The sequence below is a fragment of the Botryllus schlosseri genome, chromosome 9 (genome assembly GCF_051294905.1).
Source record: "Botryllus schlosseri isolate E-star chromosome 9, Bs_hap1, whole genome shotgun sequence".
NCBI lineage: Eukaryota > Metazoa > Chordata > Ascidiacea > Stolidobranchia > Styelidae > Botryllus > Botryllus schlosseri.
This window is the reverse complement of record NC_137244.1, coordinates 16,630,193-16,648,374: the sequence shown is the minus strand read 5'-3', so window position 1 is coordinate 16,648,374 and position 18,182 is coordinate 16,630,193. Positions and strand designations below refer to the sequence as shown.

Sequence of the window (18,182 nt, the reverse complement as noted above, 5' to 3'; positions counted from 1 at the left end):
TAGTAATCGTGTGACGCCATGTATTCATTGTGACGTAGTGACCATATATGGCGTCACAAAGCCTACGTCGACAATTTAAGAATATGTAAAAAGAACATTTTGTCCATATTGGCTATCCTATGCGCCAGTGGAAGGTGGATATAAGGTGGATGCGTAACTGTGTATTTACACCAATTCTATTTCGTGTCTTTTACGAAATAATTTAACATTCACCATCCACGAATATACCTTCATAGTTCATACGGTTCAATGTGATCTCACGTCACATGTCGCGGAGTCGCCATTAAGTGAAATGCTGAGACGGCATTGTCCCGCGTTTAAGCACAGACAGAAAAAAGAATAGTAATCTCAAAATCTACCAAAAAACAGTCGTTTAAATCAGGTACCAGTCAGTTATCAACAGTGCATGGTCGCGATACCAGGGTTATAACAAAACTACATGTATTTATGGATCGCATTACACTATTTGCAAACCGCGGGAAACCATTAGCTTCGCCCCGCTGTCGCTCGTGACGCGGACGCTCGTGTTCCGTACTCCGGAATTGTGAGATAACTATCCCGTAATGGCAGAGGGGCGGAAAACAAAATCTACAGCGATAACATCTCGAATCCGGGGGAGAGAATTCATACCAAAAGCCACGAGGCCGCGGCACGACTGCGTGTGTGTGTGTGTTTATATAAACTTTGCTCTCAAAATGGATTGCAAATGAAAACGTAGATACACGACATTGCTACAGTTAAATTTCTCAAACTTTTTCCCGCACACGCACGCATGTAGCATTTTTACGTTGCGAGACAGTACCGGTACACACTCGCTTATTTCCCAGTACAGTACGGAACTGGTTGGCGAAAGTACCAAGTCGCCCATTGAAGATGGCAAGAATATTTTGTCCGACATTTATTTCGGTAGCGGAATACACACGAGTCGGATCGTAACGAAATGCATCAGCATCAAAACGACTTGACTTGTTTACATTAATCGACAATGTAACGCGGAGATTACGTTTAAAACGTTCTATATCGTGAGTTATGACATTTATATCGCGAAAAGAGATTTAATACAGTGCCAAGCGCTGCTTATCCGCGCACACTTTATCGTTGCCAAAATCTTATCTCACGGTTATACAAATGCGCTTGAAAGGCGCGCTTAAAGTTCACCGCTTTTCCATTGACGAGCCGCAACCCAAATGCAAATAACGAGCAATCAAGCGTTCGCGTTCAAATCAAGTAAATTGCGAAAATAGACCTTCTATTTATTGCAATCCCAAACATGATTACCGGGGATAACATATCCCGGTATATATTCGCGAAGATTCCACTTTTATTTGTTTAAAGCTAAAATCGTGCGTATTATCGATTGCTACTTTCGGCGCAACTAGACATCCCGCTGCAGCGCGCGTTGCCATAACAAACATATTCCATATTCGCGCACGATACAGAATAGAAAATCCGAAAGCTTATTAGAGATCTGATTTTACAAGCGAGGCGAAAGTGACCGCAGTCAGCGCCAGCAAAACAACAGAACAAATGTTTCTCGATGCCATATTCTCCGAGTAATCACCTCGTTAGGTTAGGCGCTGTTTATTTTCCTTCGGCCGTGAGAGTCGTTTTCATTCGAGATAGCGTCCGGGATAACGCAGCGATTAACACGAAGGCTTGTTTCGGCGTTTGGGCCTACACTCAGCCATCTCGTATATCGAAAATAACTTTCGAATGTGCTTGCAACTTCGGTCAAAATCGTGCATGCTGTATACCGTTCGACCGGTGTTGCAAAATCACTTACTGCGGTTCACAAGGTCAGATCGAAGCGGAATTTCCCCCAAAATACTGAGTCTGTCTCGGTGTCAAAGCGTAGAAGGCGAGAATAGAAAAAGCCTGTACACGTCATGTGACGACTAGGGCTGGGCAAAATCGAGTACCAGAGTGATTCGATTCTGAATCACGTAATATGCTTCGAGTCGAGTCGAGAAATCGAGTATCACTCATTATGACGTCGCAACAGGATGTACTATGTCGAAGTCCAAATATGAACCTTCTATGCCACCACAGAGAACGTAATGCCTGTTATCCATCACATTAAAGATACTTTGGTATTTTTTCGACCATACCGATTTCATTGCACTTCTTAACAATTTTGCTGGATGATAATGACTTCGGAAATGTGATATTTCCAGTAACGTTCGTAGCTTTAAACTGTGCCTGGTGTGCTCAAACACGGCCAATCAAGGTTTCACGGCTTCCTCAGTGGAAAATAGTATCAAAACTATAATTCTCGTCAGTAAATTAACTTTCAGTTGAGAGGACCGTAAAATTTCAGTACTCGAAAAAATCGTCTTTTACTACTCGACTCGAATCATTAAAATTACTACTCGATTCAGATTCGAGTACTCGAATCATTTTGCCCAGCCCTAGTGACGACACAACCAATGCCTCTATTGCAAAAAAGGATGGGCAGTACGGACCAGCACCGATTAAAATCAGAATCAGATATTTCCGATCGATGCACGTCTTTTGAGCATCGAATCAGATGGTTTGAGTACCAACACATTGCAGGTACTTTACACTTCCGTGTTAACTAACTTGCGTGAACTATCATCCGCTCGAATACTCACGAAAACTTGGTGGTGACGCATGCAAGCATGCATATACAATTCATTATACACGGAGGTGGTCAGAAACGAAGTACTTCTACTTTTCGGAGTGTGCCCACTGCCCACTACACTCATTAATGCAGCGCAAGCGAAGTAGCGTCAAAATTTGAGACGGCTACCGGTACTCACGAGATGACCTCGAGACCTCTCATAAATTCAAACACGGCGACTGCACCGATGCCGCCAATCCAAAAATAAAGACCATTAAAGCGCATGACACTTGAGGTGAAGAATGTCAATTTTCTTCAGAATGTTCCACATTTGCTCAGACCGAAGCGATAATTAATTACGATCACCGTAATCAAGCAAAGTCACGAGGTAAAACGCGCGCAATGAGAAAACCCAGCCGAGACAACAAAGCCGAAACGGTAACGGGCTCGCTTCCAAAATAGTAGCAATCGAGCAATTATGGTAATAGCCTTTTCATCAAGTGATTCTTGCTTTATAAGTGTTTCCCGCCGAGGCCAATCTCAACATCGCGGGCTAGATTAGTGAAGGCCAGGCGTTAAAAGTTCATTTCTACCGCTAACTCCAGTAGTTGACTTACGCACACGATGATAAATATATCATCTCGTTTACTTATCGGTAGGTTACAAGTTATAAGCTGTTTATGGTCGGGTTATGAAATCCCAAATCGGATTTTAAAGTTCATATTCGATCTGACGACACGCGCATCCCTTCTGTTACGCGATAAATGCCGATTGTGACACAGCTAATTGGAATGTATCCACAGACCAAGCTCGTCACGCTTAGTTGAGGTGAGGTTGGGCAGGACTCTCAGGGTGGCCTGACACACACTACACACATGTATCTATATCAGCACCGGACGGTGCAATTTACGAATATATTGCAGCAGTAATGAACTAATGATGTAATCCCATGTTGCATTACGGCATGCCCAGGTCCCTACCATAGGCGAGGTAGGTAGGTAGCTTTAGCCAATTTGCCAACTACTGCCTATATAATTGCCTAGTAGCCCACTGGCCTTAGTATGTGTCGCAAATATGATTCAACATAGCCGTTAGGTGTTGCTCGCAGTCGTACTTGCGTCTCAGCGCAAATCAAAACTACCTCCTAGAATTTTCGCCAACGTGTCGCTAATTACCGAGAACTCCAGACCCGCGTTGCCAGAAAATGCCAAGCTGTCACTGCCCGCTCGAGATAAGAACATAACGAGCGCTCACGAGAGAAAAATAATACAACAATTTCTAATAATGGCTTCCGATTCGCGACGCATAAGTAGCGCGTTTGTTTTTTCAGGGCATGATTCAGGAATGCGTTCTACGTTTAACGGCCGTGAAACAATCCCGGTCGAATTCTCGCGCTTGGCGTGAACGGCACGTCCGCCATATCCCCACCAAGTCACGGGCAAATGCTTGAGAATAACGGGCCCCCGATTAATCGCGGGCTTACAATCACACGGCGGCGCCTTTATCGACAATACCTCGCCGCATTATCATCGCGTCGGTTGCGGACATCGCAAACAAGTGCTATATAAATTACACATGACGTAACTGACGCGTATGATTTCATCCTGGAAATGGAAGCGATACCAAACGGCTAAGTATTCTCGAATAAGAAACAGAGAGTTGTGACGATACGCTTTCCAAAGTTACCAAGTGCCGAAATCTGAGCTGATGCTACAAAGGGCACGTTTGCGCGAAGGTTCAAATGTAAATCGCAGGATAAAACCAAATTATATCGATTTTTAAATAGACGGAAGTGTTGAAGCGTGGCGATGAAAATTTTACTAATCTCGTCAATGCGATTAAGGCGAATGTAACATAAGAAACCTTTTACATGAACTCTTCGATATGTTTATAGTCCTATACAAACACGGGTCTCAGTTATTTCAGTTAATAACTATCCGCCTACGATCGTTAGAAACCAGATACCCCGGGCAACAATTCACTTGGCGATAAATCTGAATGGGTTTGAAACAATTCAATATGTCGCCGCGCCCATAAAGGCTCTGTAAAGTATGTCTCCGTTGGGCGAATAGTAAAGCAGCCGTTCGCTGGCGTGAAATTACAGGACATAATTACATGGGGCTATAGTCCGTTTCTATTCTAGTCTTAACGTAACTAAAAACACTGAAACATTCCCGCGATAATTGCGAAAAAACACACTAGGTACGATGACGTTGAGCATAAAACCTTGGAAAATGTACAGTGTGGAAATATCAATAGCTCACTAGGCGTTATATCAAATAAGGGTGGATGAAGCTTTTAGACGTCCATTTCAAATCACCGACATTGTGCGTGGCGAAGCATTGTGTGGTTGGACAATAGAATAAATAACGTGGGAATATAGGGCGTATGCCCTATCGCATACACAATGTAAAGGCATCAAAATTAGTTACAACACGGACTGATTATTGCCTGCGATTACACAAGTCATGATGTGATTAATTGATAAGAAGTTTTTATTGTTTTGAAGATGTGCCCAGTTACGTATGTATTTGCGAGATTTTATTTATGAAACAGCAATTAATTATACATTAGAAGTTCAAGGAGAAAATGGTATTCCATCGCATCCAAATAAGCTGAATCCAGGGAATTTCATCCGCTCTAAAATAGATTGCAAAAATCATGATGTGCGTGATAACGTGGCTATACCCGTGTTTTACAACAGTCGATAAACCATTGTCAACAAGAAACAAGCAAAAGCGGCGAATCGCCAATGTAAATGCCAGACACAGTAATCTCCCAATTACCTTGCGTAGCGTATGTTTGCGGTTCGCTAATTAGACTCCGCTAAGTGTATCTAATAATCTAGATTCCCACGGAATCCGAAGGAATGGACATGCGCCGCACGCAATATCAACCGTGCTAACTGCTAAGTCATGGTACATTTCAAATAGTTTATAAATCGGATAAAAGAGCCATGCAGGCCTGAACAGATAAAGCTTTTACGGTATCATTAAAAGTTTGAAATATTGCTAACATCTTGACAGTCTTAGCGGATGACTATGTTCAAAGTATTGCTCCCGGTTGGGATTTACTAAAATACAGATTTAAACTCGATAAATTTAGCTCGTGACTTTTGTCAACCAGCACCGTATAACCCGTTTCAAGTTGGTGGATCGCTATCAAATTATGAGCTGACACGTCCCGCTGTTTACATACAAAGTTCTTTAATCCTTATTCGCGTTTGGTGCGCGACACTCGTGCGTTTGTGGCGAGATGGCGTAGTGGTATAATCCCCAGCTACAACACCAATGGGTTGCGGGTTCGACTCCAGAATTCCTACCCAAGTGTTGGAAGTTTATCTAGGCTCCTCCTCGCCATATCACCCGTGTTAGCGGTGTCTTATAGAAAGCCCGGAACTGGGCCGTGCTACAATTCCGGCAGCTACAGAATAGAAATGAAGAAAATTGGCCTGGTGTAAATGACCATGGTAGTCGACAAACACCATGAATCTCACAAACAAACACTCACGCCCTCGTCGACAACATAGATACGCGGTGGAGAATGGTCAGGTCATGCACAGACTAACTCGTGTTTTATCGTAACGAAATGTTTACCAAATGCGTCAAAGGCAGAGGCGATCAAAGTACACAGCAGTGCTACTCAAGTAGAAGTAGACGTGACGTCATAAATTTCTACTCAATTACAAGTATAGAAGTTGCTATTTCCAATACGCGTCAAAATTACGGCAAGTAGAAGCAGAAAATAAAAGACCTGAAAAGTACTCAAGTAACTGGTTTCAAGACCTATATTTGGTCGAGGTTTGCATACTTTTAGGGATTGCCCGACATATGAGCATGCGACACAACGGAAAACGACAGTTCAGCATGGGACACTTCAGCATGCGTCACTTCGGCATGTGACTTTATAACCCAAAACCTTACCCTAACCCAAAACATAGCCCTGAAAGTAACCCTTATATATATCCTAACCCCAATCCTAACCCTAACGCTAACCCAACCATAAATCCATCCGTAACCCACCCTAACCCGAAATTTAGCCCACATGCTCATGCGTGGCATGCCCATTGCCCAATTGTCGCATGCTATAATGTCGCATGCTATAGTGTTGCATGCTCATTGCTTATATGTCCACGGACCACTATTGGAAGTTAATCGATTGGTGGCTATATGTACTTTCGAAATCATTAGATACGTTTTCGCGACGAACGCAAAACGACAAATGACACTACAAATAGATACAATCTTCCAAAATATATTCAACAGTTATTGGGGCTATATCACACAATTCATAAGTATCACAATTTCACACATATGAAGAGCGCGCAACAACGTAAAAGTCGTGCTCTACTCACAGTTTGACTTGATATCCGCGCCCGTCTGCCTTGCGAGACTTCCTCCACCGTGAACACTTCAAGTCTGTAAGTCCCGTGCAAATTATCCAGAGCCGACTTGGTCACGACGGCGCCGGTCTTGGCGCCGACCGAGAACAGAGTGTTGGCGTCTCGGTAGTCGGGCGGGCCGCCGGTTACATCGCCCAGGTAAAAACGAGCGCTGCCACTCTGAACAGACGGAAAAGGCGATCGGTCAAGTGACGCGATAAATGCGAAGAGAAATGTCGTCGGAGGTCACGCGACGCGTAAAACTTTACTGCTTAGAAAACGTGTAAATAATTAGGCCAGTCAAATTCTATCAATCAATTGTCAACTCTGTTTTATCGCCGATTTTCCTATTCGGCTAATCTGAAATTAGTATCGCACTGTAAATACATGGGTTGAAAATAGCTGTATTTACTAGATTTCCACATTAGCGTAAGGCGCAAATCAGGCCAAATGTTGCCTTCACGCCTATTCCAATCGGTGAATATGAGTCACATATACCAATGACTATGAAGATATATTTCCAATTATTGTAATTGGCTCTGCATGCGTGTACTAGAGCGGGACAGATCAACAAATTCCCTAGTCTGACTTAGACCTTATTTTTCCAAATGGAATTCGGCTCCAATCAAACTCAGGCCGTATCAGAAAAAAGTTTGAATCCGGAAGTATTCAAAGCCTAGTTCTGGCTAAAAAACGGAAAGTAGTCTAAAACACAACTGCATGAGTAAATAGTGCAAGTAAGGTACTCCGGTAAAGTATAAGCAATCTTTGTTGACCACCTGTGCTATCTAATAGCACAGTATTGATATTCACCTTCTCCAAACCGCCGGATATGGTAGTCACGCGCACACTGTCGCCGGCTGTCTCGGACAGATGCACTTTTGGCGACGCAGATTTCGCCTGCACTATTTCGTAATAAAGCAGAACGTAGACCGTCGTCCGCGTTGACTTCGGAGGCGTGCCTGAAACGTTGTCGCACCAAATGTCATAAACATGACCGTTGATGACCGTAAACCGATTTGCGTTTCAGTGAAAATGTCACGGCTGGGATTAAATATACAGCGGCTTGTTCGTTTGGGATCGAAATCAAAACACGGCACAAGGATTCCGGCACGATATCTCCTACATATTGCCCATTGCGGGGTTAGCTATTACGGCACTCGCGACCTTTTGAACGTTGCGGCGGCGACTAATTTGAGATGAAGAATCCGCGTAAACAAGCAATTCTTGCCGGCATGTTCGCAGCACAATGCCGACAGGCGATGCAGGCAGTTTAGCGCAAACACCAGGTGGTTATAGTCACGATGTTACACGCGAAAGTATACAGTCGATACAATTAGACCGGGTACAGCTAAAATACATAGTAATTTGTATCCGAAGATGGACCATCAAACAAGCAAAAAACTGTAACAAATAATACTGAATAATAGGGACAAAAGTAGCAAAAATGCTATGTTGAAGGTCCTGATAATGTTTTGTTTTATGTGTGTCGAAGATATGGATAGGAAATGTGAGATGTAGTGGTCTTATTGATACTTTTAAGAACTTGTCGCGTGCATTGTCAACCACGTTATGTGTGATTGGGAATAACAAATGCAGCAGTCGCGTGCTTTACAAGAACGACTGCAAATCGTATACTGCATACCACATGGTTACAATGTGAATGAATATTTTAATATCGCTACAAACATTATGTTCTAATTGCCAAAGTAATTCCACTTATAGCCTTTCGGCTGACTGTTATCACGACCAACGTCAGTAAATACGGTTAACCAAATTACAAATATATTAGGAATTTTTTCGCTGCGACTTTACAATGATAAGTAAACAGACTATCGAACGCCACAGAACAACGCACAGTTCGCGAGTCTATTTACTTGTCAAGATTACGCCGCAGTGACAAACATTTTTCTATAATTAGTGTTTTCATTAACCACATTTGCTGACGTTTTCTCCTGATGAGAATAAGTCGAAAAGTTTAGAGTGGAACAAAATTGGCAATAAAACATACTGTTTGTCGCTAAATGTAAGTTTTGTACTCGGATATTTGAATATTTTAATTTTTACCATCACCAGCATAAAATGGTATGAATAAATGTCGGGTACTTTTATCAATAAATGTTCATTACTATCGCACATATAAATATGTGTGTAAAGCAAGTTTCGCACTCGAAACTGCTGAAGTACCAAACCAAAAGCTATATCTATCACTATATTGGCGGCTAGACTATAATATATGGAAGACCACGAGATCAAAAATGCTTTTGGGTGACTACGATCGTAACAAAATAGCACTTACCTTTATCCGTGGCTATTATGTCCACGGCATGCAGCACGGTAGTCACATCCAACGGCGACCGCACCAGAAGATACCCGTCTCCGTCCAGCATAAATTTACTGTCCGCCGGATTAGCTAAGCTTACCGACACAAGCCCGTTGCGACCCGTATCTTTATCGCGAGCAACCACCCTTCCAATCGCCTCACCGGCCCGAGACGCTGACTCCAGCCGAAATTTGTAGGACGACGGGCTCGTGAAAAATGGCGCGTTGTCGTTGACATCGTTGACTTTCACATCGACTGGGATGTCGTTAAATTGTGACGTGCCGTCCGAGACTCGGACTGTCAATTTTAATTGGTCAGACACTTCACGATCCACTGTACCGGTCACTGTAATCGCTCCCGTTACAGAGTTAATATGATAGGAAGGCATTCCGGATCGCTGTATACCCGAAGGACTGATTATTGAGTACGTTAACGGGGTGCCGGTGTAAGATTCTGCGATCCCAGGAGTGGCTACTATAGTGCCGTCACTGTAATACCCTTCTTTCAAGTTTTTAAACGCGTTGTAAACGATTCGCGGGATTGCTTGGGTTGTTTTTTCAACGTTTATCACAACCGACACCTCGGATTCCGCACCGGACTCGTCTATCGCGGCTATTATCAAGTTATACTCAGACCCTTCCGAGTAATCTAAAGGCCGCGACAGAAACAGGAACCCGCTGTTTTCGTCAATCTCGAACCTTTCTCTCGTCTCGGAATTGAACCGATACGAGATCCTCGTTCTTTCTGTTGTGACGTCACCGTCACGTGCTTCGACTCGTCCAATCGGAGCTCGCGTAAGTGACTTCTCTCGTATTTGGAATCGGTAGCTGTCCGCTGTAAACACGGGCGGTGCGTCTTTCTCGTCTAGGACTCTGATGTATAAGTTCGAGGTCGCTTCCTCTGTGCCGTCGGCGTATTTGGCCCGTACGATGAGATGATGGAATTCAGATTCTTCCCTGTCGAGTTGTACGCTGTTTCTCATTCCTACGATTCCGGTGTCTTTCCCGATTCGGAAAGATTCAGGTTCTTCGCCGGTACCGGCGACTTGTAGTCCGTAATGTACCATCGGTGGATTCGTTACCCACAACTCGTCCATGTCCATCGTTTGTACTGTGATTATATCGGAAATGTGAAGGTTTTCCATGACTTCGACGTAGTAAGTATTCGTTTTGAAGTACATGGGATATCTGTTATCGAATTGCATCGATATTTGCGCCGTCAACACTGATTTTCGCACTTCGGACAAGGTGGAGTTCACTCCGTTTTGATCCGACGCGACGATGTTAAGGTCAATTTCACCAGATCGTAAATTGAGCAGCTGTAGAAGATTTCTGTCTGGTCTTTGCGTCAGGTAGATATCACCCGTGAAAGCGTCACAGTAAAACAGATCCGTCTCGTATCTGTTGGCCATTTTCGGTATTTCGTACACCACAGCACCGTGAATTCCGCTGTCTAGGTCATAAGCGCGGACCGTACCCACGTGATCGCCGGGTAGGGCGGATTCTTTTATCGCGAATTGGAATTCACTTTGCGTGGGAGTCGGGGAATTATCGTTAACATCTTCCACCGCCATAGTTAGCCACGATCGCTTCCGGTATTCTTTGTCGTGCGTTTTTACATTCGTGGTAACGGCCAGTTGATAGCCAGTTAATTTTTCATAATCCGACTCATCGGATATTATAATTTCGCCTCGCGGGTAAACGCGGAACGGAGTGTCAGAAATTAAGTCGTGGCTGACCGCAAATGAGTCGGCTAGACCACTCAATTCGGGAACAAGTCCGATTGGAGATCCCACCGGGGCGCTTTCCGGTAAGGCAGTGTAAATATTTTCCGCGGGCTGCGAAATGATATTGTCAACCAAAACGAGGGTAACTCCGAGAAGGAGTTTGGCACATTTCTGAATTCCCATCATGTCACAAGCTGAGATTTCGAGCTGTGTCGTCAAGTTATTGTGTCCGCCATCCAGTGCATGTACGAGTGTGTGATACAATACTCCGGTAGTCGGATCGATTTCAAACCCGGGAAACGAAGATCGCACTTCATATATTACATCGCGATCACGTGACGTGACGTCATCGTCGTCAGCTTTGGCGTTGTAGATGAACTTCCTTTCGAAATTGCCGCTTAGGATTACAGAGACCGCGTCTTCGTACGAATTATCGCCCGATTTAGACGCGGTTTGCGGCAGAGACACAAAATACGGGAAATTGTCGTTCACGTCGACAATGCGCACCGTGCATCGCGTCGTGATATACCCTACTCCATTGTGGGTGCTTGCGTCCCGCAGTTCAGCCACGATTGTCAAATTTCTAACCGTCGATATTTCCGCATCTAACATAGTGGAATTTTCGACGTACAACATGCCGTTGAAGTCGTCAATTCTAAACGCAGAGTCGGGGTTTCCTTCTGTAACATAGAACGTGGCGTCCACTCCAAATAGATTTTCCAACTCCACAACTCCGACAGAATATCCATCGCCTTCATCTTCCTGTATGTAATACTCGTAAGCGGCCTTCGTAAACGACGCGGCAGTGTTGACGGCGGTTCTGATCAGCACCGTTACGAAAGCAGTGTTTGAAACCTGCCCACTCAAGTCCCTGGCGACAATTTCGAGCGTGTGGTTCGCCCCGTTTAGGCCGGCCACGCTTCGCGATAGCGACAAGGCCCCTGTATTTTCAGCCACGCGAAAAAACCTACTGGTCGATGCCATACTGTAAGTCAGCCTGTTTAGATCGGAAATGTCCAAATCGCTCGCGCTGACGTGATCCACAACCTCGCCTACCGGAGTGCCCGGCTTAATAACCGTAAAATATCTGGACGGGTACGTAACAGGCGGATTATCGTTGACATCTATCACCTTGACGAGGATTTCGACTGTAGTTTTGAGAGGCGGTGATCCTGAGTCGGTAGCCCAAGCTTGCACGCTGTACTCCGCGCAAAATTCACGATCCAAAGGCGCGGTAGTTTTGATTAATCCGTCGGCCCGTATTTCAAAGGGCTCAGTGTCTCGAGTCATGTGTACATCGCCGATACATTGACAGGATTCCATGCCGTAAAATACGTCGCCGTTTACTCCGTAATCGTCATCCGTGGCTATGATTTCGCCTATTGCGTTCACCCGGTTTTCCGTGACGTTGAAATAGTATCTCGGCATCGCAAAAACGGGCGCGTTATCATTTTCGTCTCGTATCCTAATTACGAGTGTCGCCTCGTCGGACAGGGCTTTTTTGGTTTCGTCTTTCGCGACGATGTCAAGGGTCACGGTGCCGTTGGCGGCGGTCTGTTCGAAATGTAGCGATGACGTGGTCGTGATTAAGCCCGTGCTTTTGTCGATGAGAAACCAGCCCCGGCTGTTCCCTCCGGAAATGCTAAATCGAGGAAGGGAAAGTGATAAGAAGGATGCAATTGGATCTAGCGGATTACGGATTAAAGAGGGATTTTCGCTGAAATTGGATAACCGTGACACGCAAAATAGATACAGCGCTGATTGGATTCCCTTCGAGTACATCTGCGCGCGCGCAGTTGAGAATCTCTGACCTTGACATTCGTGTAATCATCCGAATTGACGAATCGCGCATGGCGATTTCTGTATGTTTTTTGGGTCGAAAAGGACTGCGTATGATTCATGACACATGATTGGCAATTCGCTTCCCATCCGAAAATGTACAATCGACCAGTCACAGAGATTTGTCATCATAAGAATACGATGCATGAATTGTTACCAATCCCGCGATTAACTGAACGCATGAACCATAAATATTATGTACGACTGGATGAAAGCGAGCTGCCTTCCACTGCGCGTTTCTGCGGTGCATTGGAGGCATGTGGGCTTTATAGATCAGTCGCGTTGTGTGATTCTCCACTCCGGCAATACGGGTGGATGTTTATTTACAACTTATCGCTTGCAGACATCTAATTAAGAGTTCGGTTACGTAGGAGCTCCGAGAAATTGGTGGGTGGTGGAACCATTTTTAGATCAACCTGAATTTGATTCGTTTTCCCCGACTTTCACTATCATCATCACAGCTGAGGAATCTTTTCCGCCGACATTAGCGGAACTAGTCGTAATATCTCCGCTACCCATTCTCCCGCAACAATACCGCCGTACGTCAAAATCGCGAGTCGACCGCCGACACGGAAAATTGCCGCCGAATAGAAGATGATAAGGCGACGCTTCCTTATAATCAAGTAGACCACACTTATATCCTGTAGTTGAGATGTTCCCATGAACTTGTGAGGTATGATTACAGGGTGAAGACACAGTGTTTAACCTAAATCGCGCGAAATAACCTATGGGCGGAAGGTATATACGTAAAGAAATTATGCGTACACTCTTTACATCTGATGGATCGAATGATAGATGTGATTTGAAGACTTGTTATTCATCATCACGCGTTTGCAGGCAAGTCAATTTTGATGACAAAATATGAGGTGTCGGAAGCATCAAACGTAAAATTACAGGCTTAATCCTTTCCGTACATGTGTAAACTATTAAATTGCAATGGTAAAACAAAAGAAATATCCAAAACGAAGCGACGTATCACATCGGAAAACGTGGCGGAGCGGCTAATACACGCAGCCGACAATTCGTGATATCACCCAGCGACCCAAGCTCATACATACGATAGCGTGCGAAATAGAGTATTAGTCATAAATGACTACCGTGTAAAGGCGAGGACAATCGACTTATGAGTATGTCAAAGTGAAGAATCAATCATACCCTGCGGCTTTGTAATGCTATTAATACAGTAGCAGAAGGACTATAAAGTGCTTGCACACGGGACAAACTGTTATGCGCAGACGGCAAGGCACACGCGAACGTCATAGTGACATCACACACGAGTTGCATCTATTGTAAACTATGAATGAACTTGCTTAGCATCAGATTACAAGCATGTTGATGGAAATTAAGTGACATTAATTACGGAGAGTATGAATTGTTGTTGTTAATTTGTATACACAATGCACTAAATATAAAATCAATACGGTAAATAACGAATGACTCGGGCAAATAGAGTTTTTCGGATTTTGGCGGGCAGACATCGTTGAATTTGAAAACTCTGGTTCGAAATCAACATTGGCTTTCAAGGAAACTACTGTATTATGACATATCGCACAGACTTCACATGGTCTAGAAAAATTGCAAGTTGCATGGTGATATTGAAGTAAAAGTATGCCGTTTAAATGCCACACACGACCAAATACTAAGCATTATGCATATATGCAAATATTCACGTAACAAGTAGTGAAAAATCTAATCTTGATATGTTTTGAAGTACACCTATCTAAATATTACATTGGTATTCTAAGAGAAAAGTTTGAGAAGGAAGACACGTGAATTCCAAATTCGCCTTGCGCTTTGATTACAGAACTACCCTTGTCTATTGCGATGTCCTTTATTAATTGCGAGCACTGGCGCAACACAAATATTTTTTCATATCGCACGCTATAATTTCGCGACAAATACACCAATCCGGTAATTGCCCAATTTCGCTAAGTGCCACAAGTGGTCGATTCGAAAATGTTATCATGGCGCAACACGGGCTCAATCTACACCAAGCACTTATTTTCGACCTCCAAGAAATTCCAACTAGCAGACACACGCAGGAGATGTCTACAACGTCGCGACAAAAGTTTGCGTTGGCATATTAGTAGCGAAACTATTACGGATTATCATCGGTACGAAAATATGACGCAGCAATCAACGTCACGTAGACTGTCACGGAATAATCGAAAGCAAAAATAAAACGGGCGCTGTAATCCAGAAATAATTAGAAACAAGAATATCCAAATTGAACCGCCGTAAATTACGTGAGGGCTAATTCACAATGATAACGGAAGTGGCGCATTTCCAAGATCACGCATCAAAATTTCATTGTTTCAAAACAATGATAAAATAGTTGCATAGCGCGAGACCCTATCATTACCGTAATTGTTGCGTGTGTCATGATCCAGGAATCCACATTTTACTTCAATAACAATACGAATAAGGAAACATTTACAAGGAATGTACCTAACGCTTTTTTTCGAACGCAATCCAGATTTCGTAGGTTTTGTGCTAAGCATATTCTTCGGTGTTAAAAATGCAATACAAATACCTGTACACTAATCGCCCATTCAGCCCCGCGTCATCGTCAGCGGCGTGGACATGGACCACAACGCTGCCCACCGGTACCGTTTCCGACATGGTTACTTCGTAATGGCTCTGGTCGAAGACGGGCGGGTGGTTTTCTCCCGAGTTGACTACAATGATAATGCTCGCCAGCGCGAATCTCTCGCTGTCGGTATCGGCATCGTGCACGCGCACGGTGAGGTTGTAAAACGGCCGTGCGTTCAAGCTTTGGTTGTTCACGATCTGTGAAAGACAATTGGAAATATTCGTTTAAATTTCACGAATGGGCGTGATTATATGTATTTGTTTAGCCATGGCCGTCAATCGCCCACAACAACGGTAGCGAAATAACTTTGACGGCTGCGGCGTGACGTAACAATGCAATCAACCGGGTGCAATCATGCGCGAGAATGGCAAATGTCTGTACAGCAAACTTGGCTCGTTTCGCACTCTGTGGTAGTTTTCCGGAAAAGCAGGAATTAGATTAAAATTAAAATTACAGCATAGAAACATTTCACAAATTAGATTCTAATTAGATTACCAGCATTTCGCTCTGACTAGTCTATTTAAGCAAGTAGAATTATCTGGTTGTACAAGCCTAGTACGATCACGCAATTGAGACTGCATGCACATTTCGGCAATGAATCCGATGTCGAGCTATAAGCGTCACTCACACTCACGTCTCACATGCTCCGCCAATCCAAAACTTGACCGCAATCTTATGAAATTGGCAGATTGACTAACACTGCATCTCCGGTTGAACACGGCCAAGCCGTGAACAAGATAAACGAGCGCGACAGCTAGATCCCGTCACAGTAACGACTCGTGATACCCATCTCGCATAAAGCATAGTCAAATACGTCATCCATCCGGTTAGCGACGTCAATCAAAGCGCCCGTTTTACTGAGACGCCGATCACAATCGCCGCCAGTGTGTTGGCGAAATGTCAGCAAACGCGAGCGCCGCGTGTGAAGACGCGGTTGGAACTGCGATGCGCATTTGTTGATATCGATGGTATCTGTGATTTTACGGAGTCATCTTGGACAGGGGTGTGTAAAATGCTGCCCATATAGAGAAGGTTGCGCGGCCAGAAAATTTGGTTTCTAATTTAGCTTACAATGTGCTATAGGTTTAAGCCAAGCTGAAGTGCGCTGAGAGAAGAGACGAAAAACATTAAAATCGTTGAAACATGTCTTTGCAGATGGATATTTTTCACAAAATTTGATTCAACAACCTGAAATTTTGTTCGCGCTTTGCGGGATTTACCCCATCAGCGACATCAAACATTATTGGTAAATCATAAGTCTTGCCTTCATCGTTACCAATTCTCGAAGAGATGATGGGACTTGAAACTACACTCAAAAGCCTATATATACGCGGCGCGCGGTCAGGTATTCGAAATATACAGCGAAACAGAGATGGAAGTCTGGATGAGCCTTTCCGGTTCACGTTCAACATTGAAGAATATTTCGGTCCTAAATTGGGCACCATGACGAATCAACTAATCAACGTGTGCAGGCTGAAGTATCAAATTTCAAATACGGTTCGGGTTCGGGCCGGGGAAGAAGATACTTTTGTCATCCCACTAACACGCATTGTGTCGTGACCGATGGGAACTTTCAATATCTCTTAGCTTGTTCGCGGTGAGCGCCAAGTTAAATAATTATAATAGGTTGCCGGTATAGGGGGCCAGAACTGATCAATAACTTTTTTGGTACAGACATTGGTGTTGCAATAATGCATCAACTGTTTCGTGCGTTTCGCTACATAATCCTGTAAGCAATTTCGACACGCCGGGTGCAAGTATTAATCGCATTAGACCCTTCAGATAAGATGAATACACTAGGCATCAGATCAGAGTGAGAATATCCACATGCAACATGTTTTCGAAATGGTAAAAACAAAAGAAACGGCCATGAAGAGTTACCTTAATCGCGCCGGCCGTGTTGGCAATGTTGGTGAGCTCAAAAAACTCCAATTCGTTGCCCTCCGCTATACCCATCGCCACGGGGTTGTTGGCCCACGTCGAGTCGGCATCCGACACCGTGACGACTGCCACAATGGCGCCGATACTCTCATGCTCGTCGATGGAAGCCACCGAAGCCGGGCTCAAGAATCTGCAAAGACGATATAATAAGTGTACAATGTAAATCTACAATCTAAAATTTCCTTGAAGGTATACTGCCCAAATAAATTTCCTCCATTTAGTGGGCACGATAGTACGGCAGGCACGTGTTTCGTAAATTTGAAAGATGCCATGTACCATAGTTGGGATTTGGGAACTACATTTGATATTTGATATCGAGGCCAGTATATTTGATTGTAACTAGGGTTGCATTTAAAACAAAAATCAATTTAAAACAAACATGTTTAAAACAAGGCCCTTGTGTGAAATATGTTTTTCAAGTCAAGACGTCACGAATATTCAATTGTCACGCCATAGTGGATTGCCATAGACAATTGAAAAAATAGGGTAAATACAGCTCCTTTGATGAAATATCTACTTACTATAGCTGTTGAACTGACTATTTTGAGGATTCCAATCGTCCCATATCGTATACGTCGGCTATCGGGGGGGGGGGGGGGTGATTGCCCGTAGGCTCATACAACATGTTTTTTGAAAAGTATTTACACAATAATGACATAATTGTACAGCTAAAAAAACATTTTAATAATGGCCTTTTTTTAAAAACTGTTTAAAACACGTTTTCAACGAAGTGTTTTAAACAACCATTTGTTTTAAATGCAACCCTAATTGTAGCCATTTTATGTAGACGTGAAAATA

At 43.8% G+C, this 18,182-nt stretch overlaps 1 protein-coding gene across 2 annotated transcripts in view; it reads right to left on the bottom strand.

Moving 5' to 3' along the window:
* LOC145446177 (protocadherin Fat 4-like) overlaps positions 1-18,182 on the bottom strand; it is a 58,340-nt gene that overhangs the window by 34,729 nt on the left and 5,429 nt on the right. For both annotated transcript variants that reach the window (XM_080324414.1, XM_080324415.1), the window contains exons 6-10: positions 17,325-17,514; positions 15,384-15,640; positions 9,262-12,653; positions 7,776-7,924; positions 6,936-7,142 (exon numbers count right to left, since the gene is read on the bottom strand). In XM_080324414.1, coding sequence (XP_080180540.1) covers positions 6,936-7,142; positions 7,776-7,924; positions 9,262-12,653; positions 15,384-15,640; positions 17,325-17,514 — 4,195 coding nt within the window. The remainder of the gene's footprint in view (positions 1-6,935; positions 7,143-7,775; positions 7,925-9,261; positions 12,654-15,383; positions 15,641-17,324; positions 17,515-18,182) is intronic.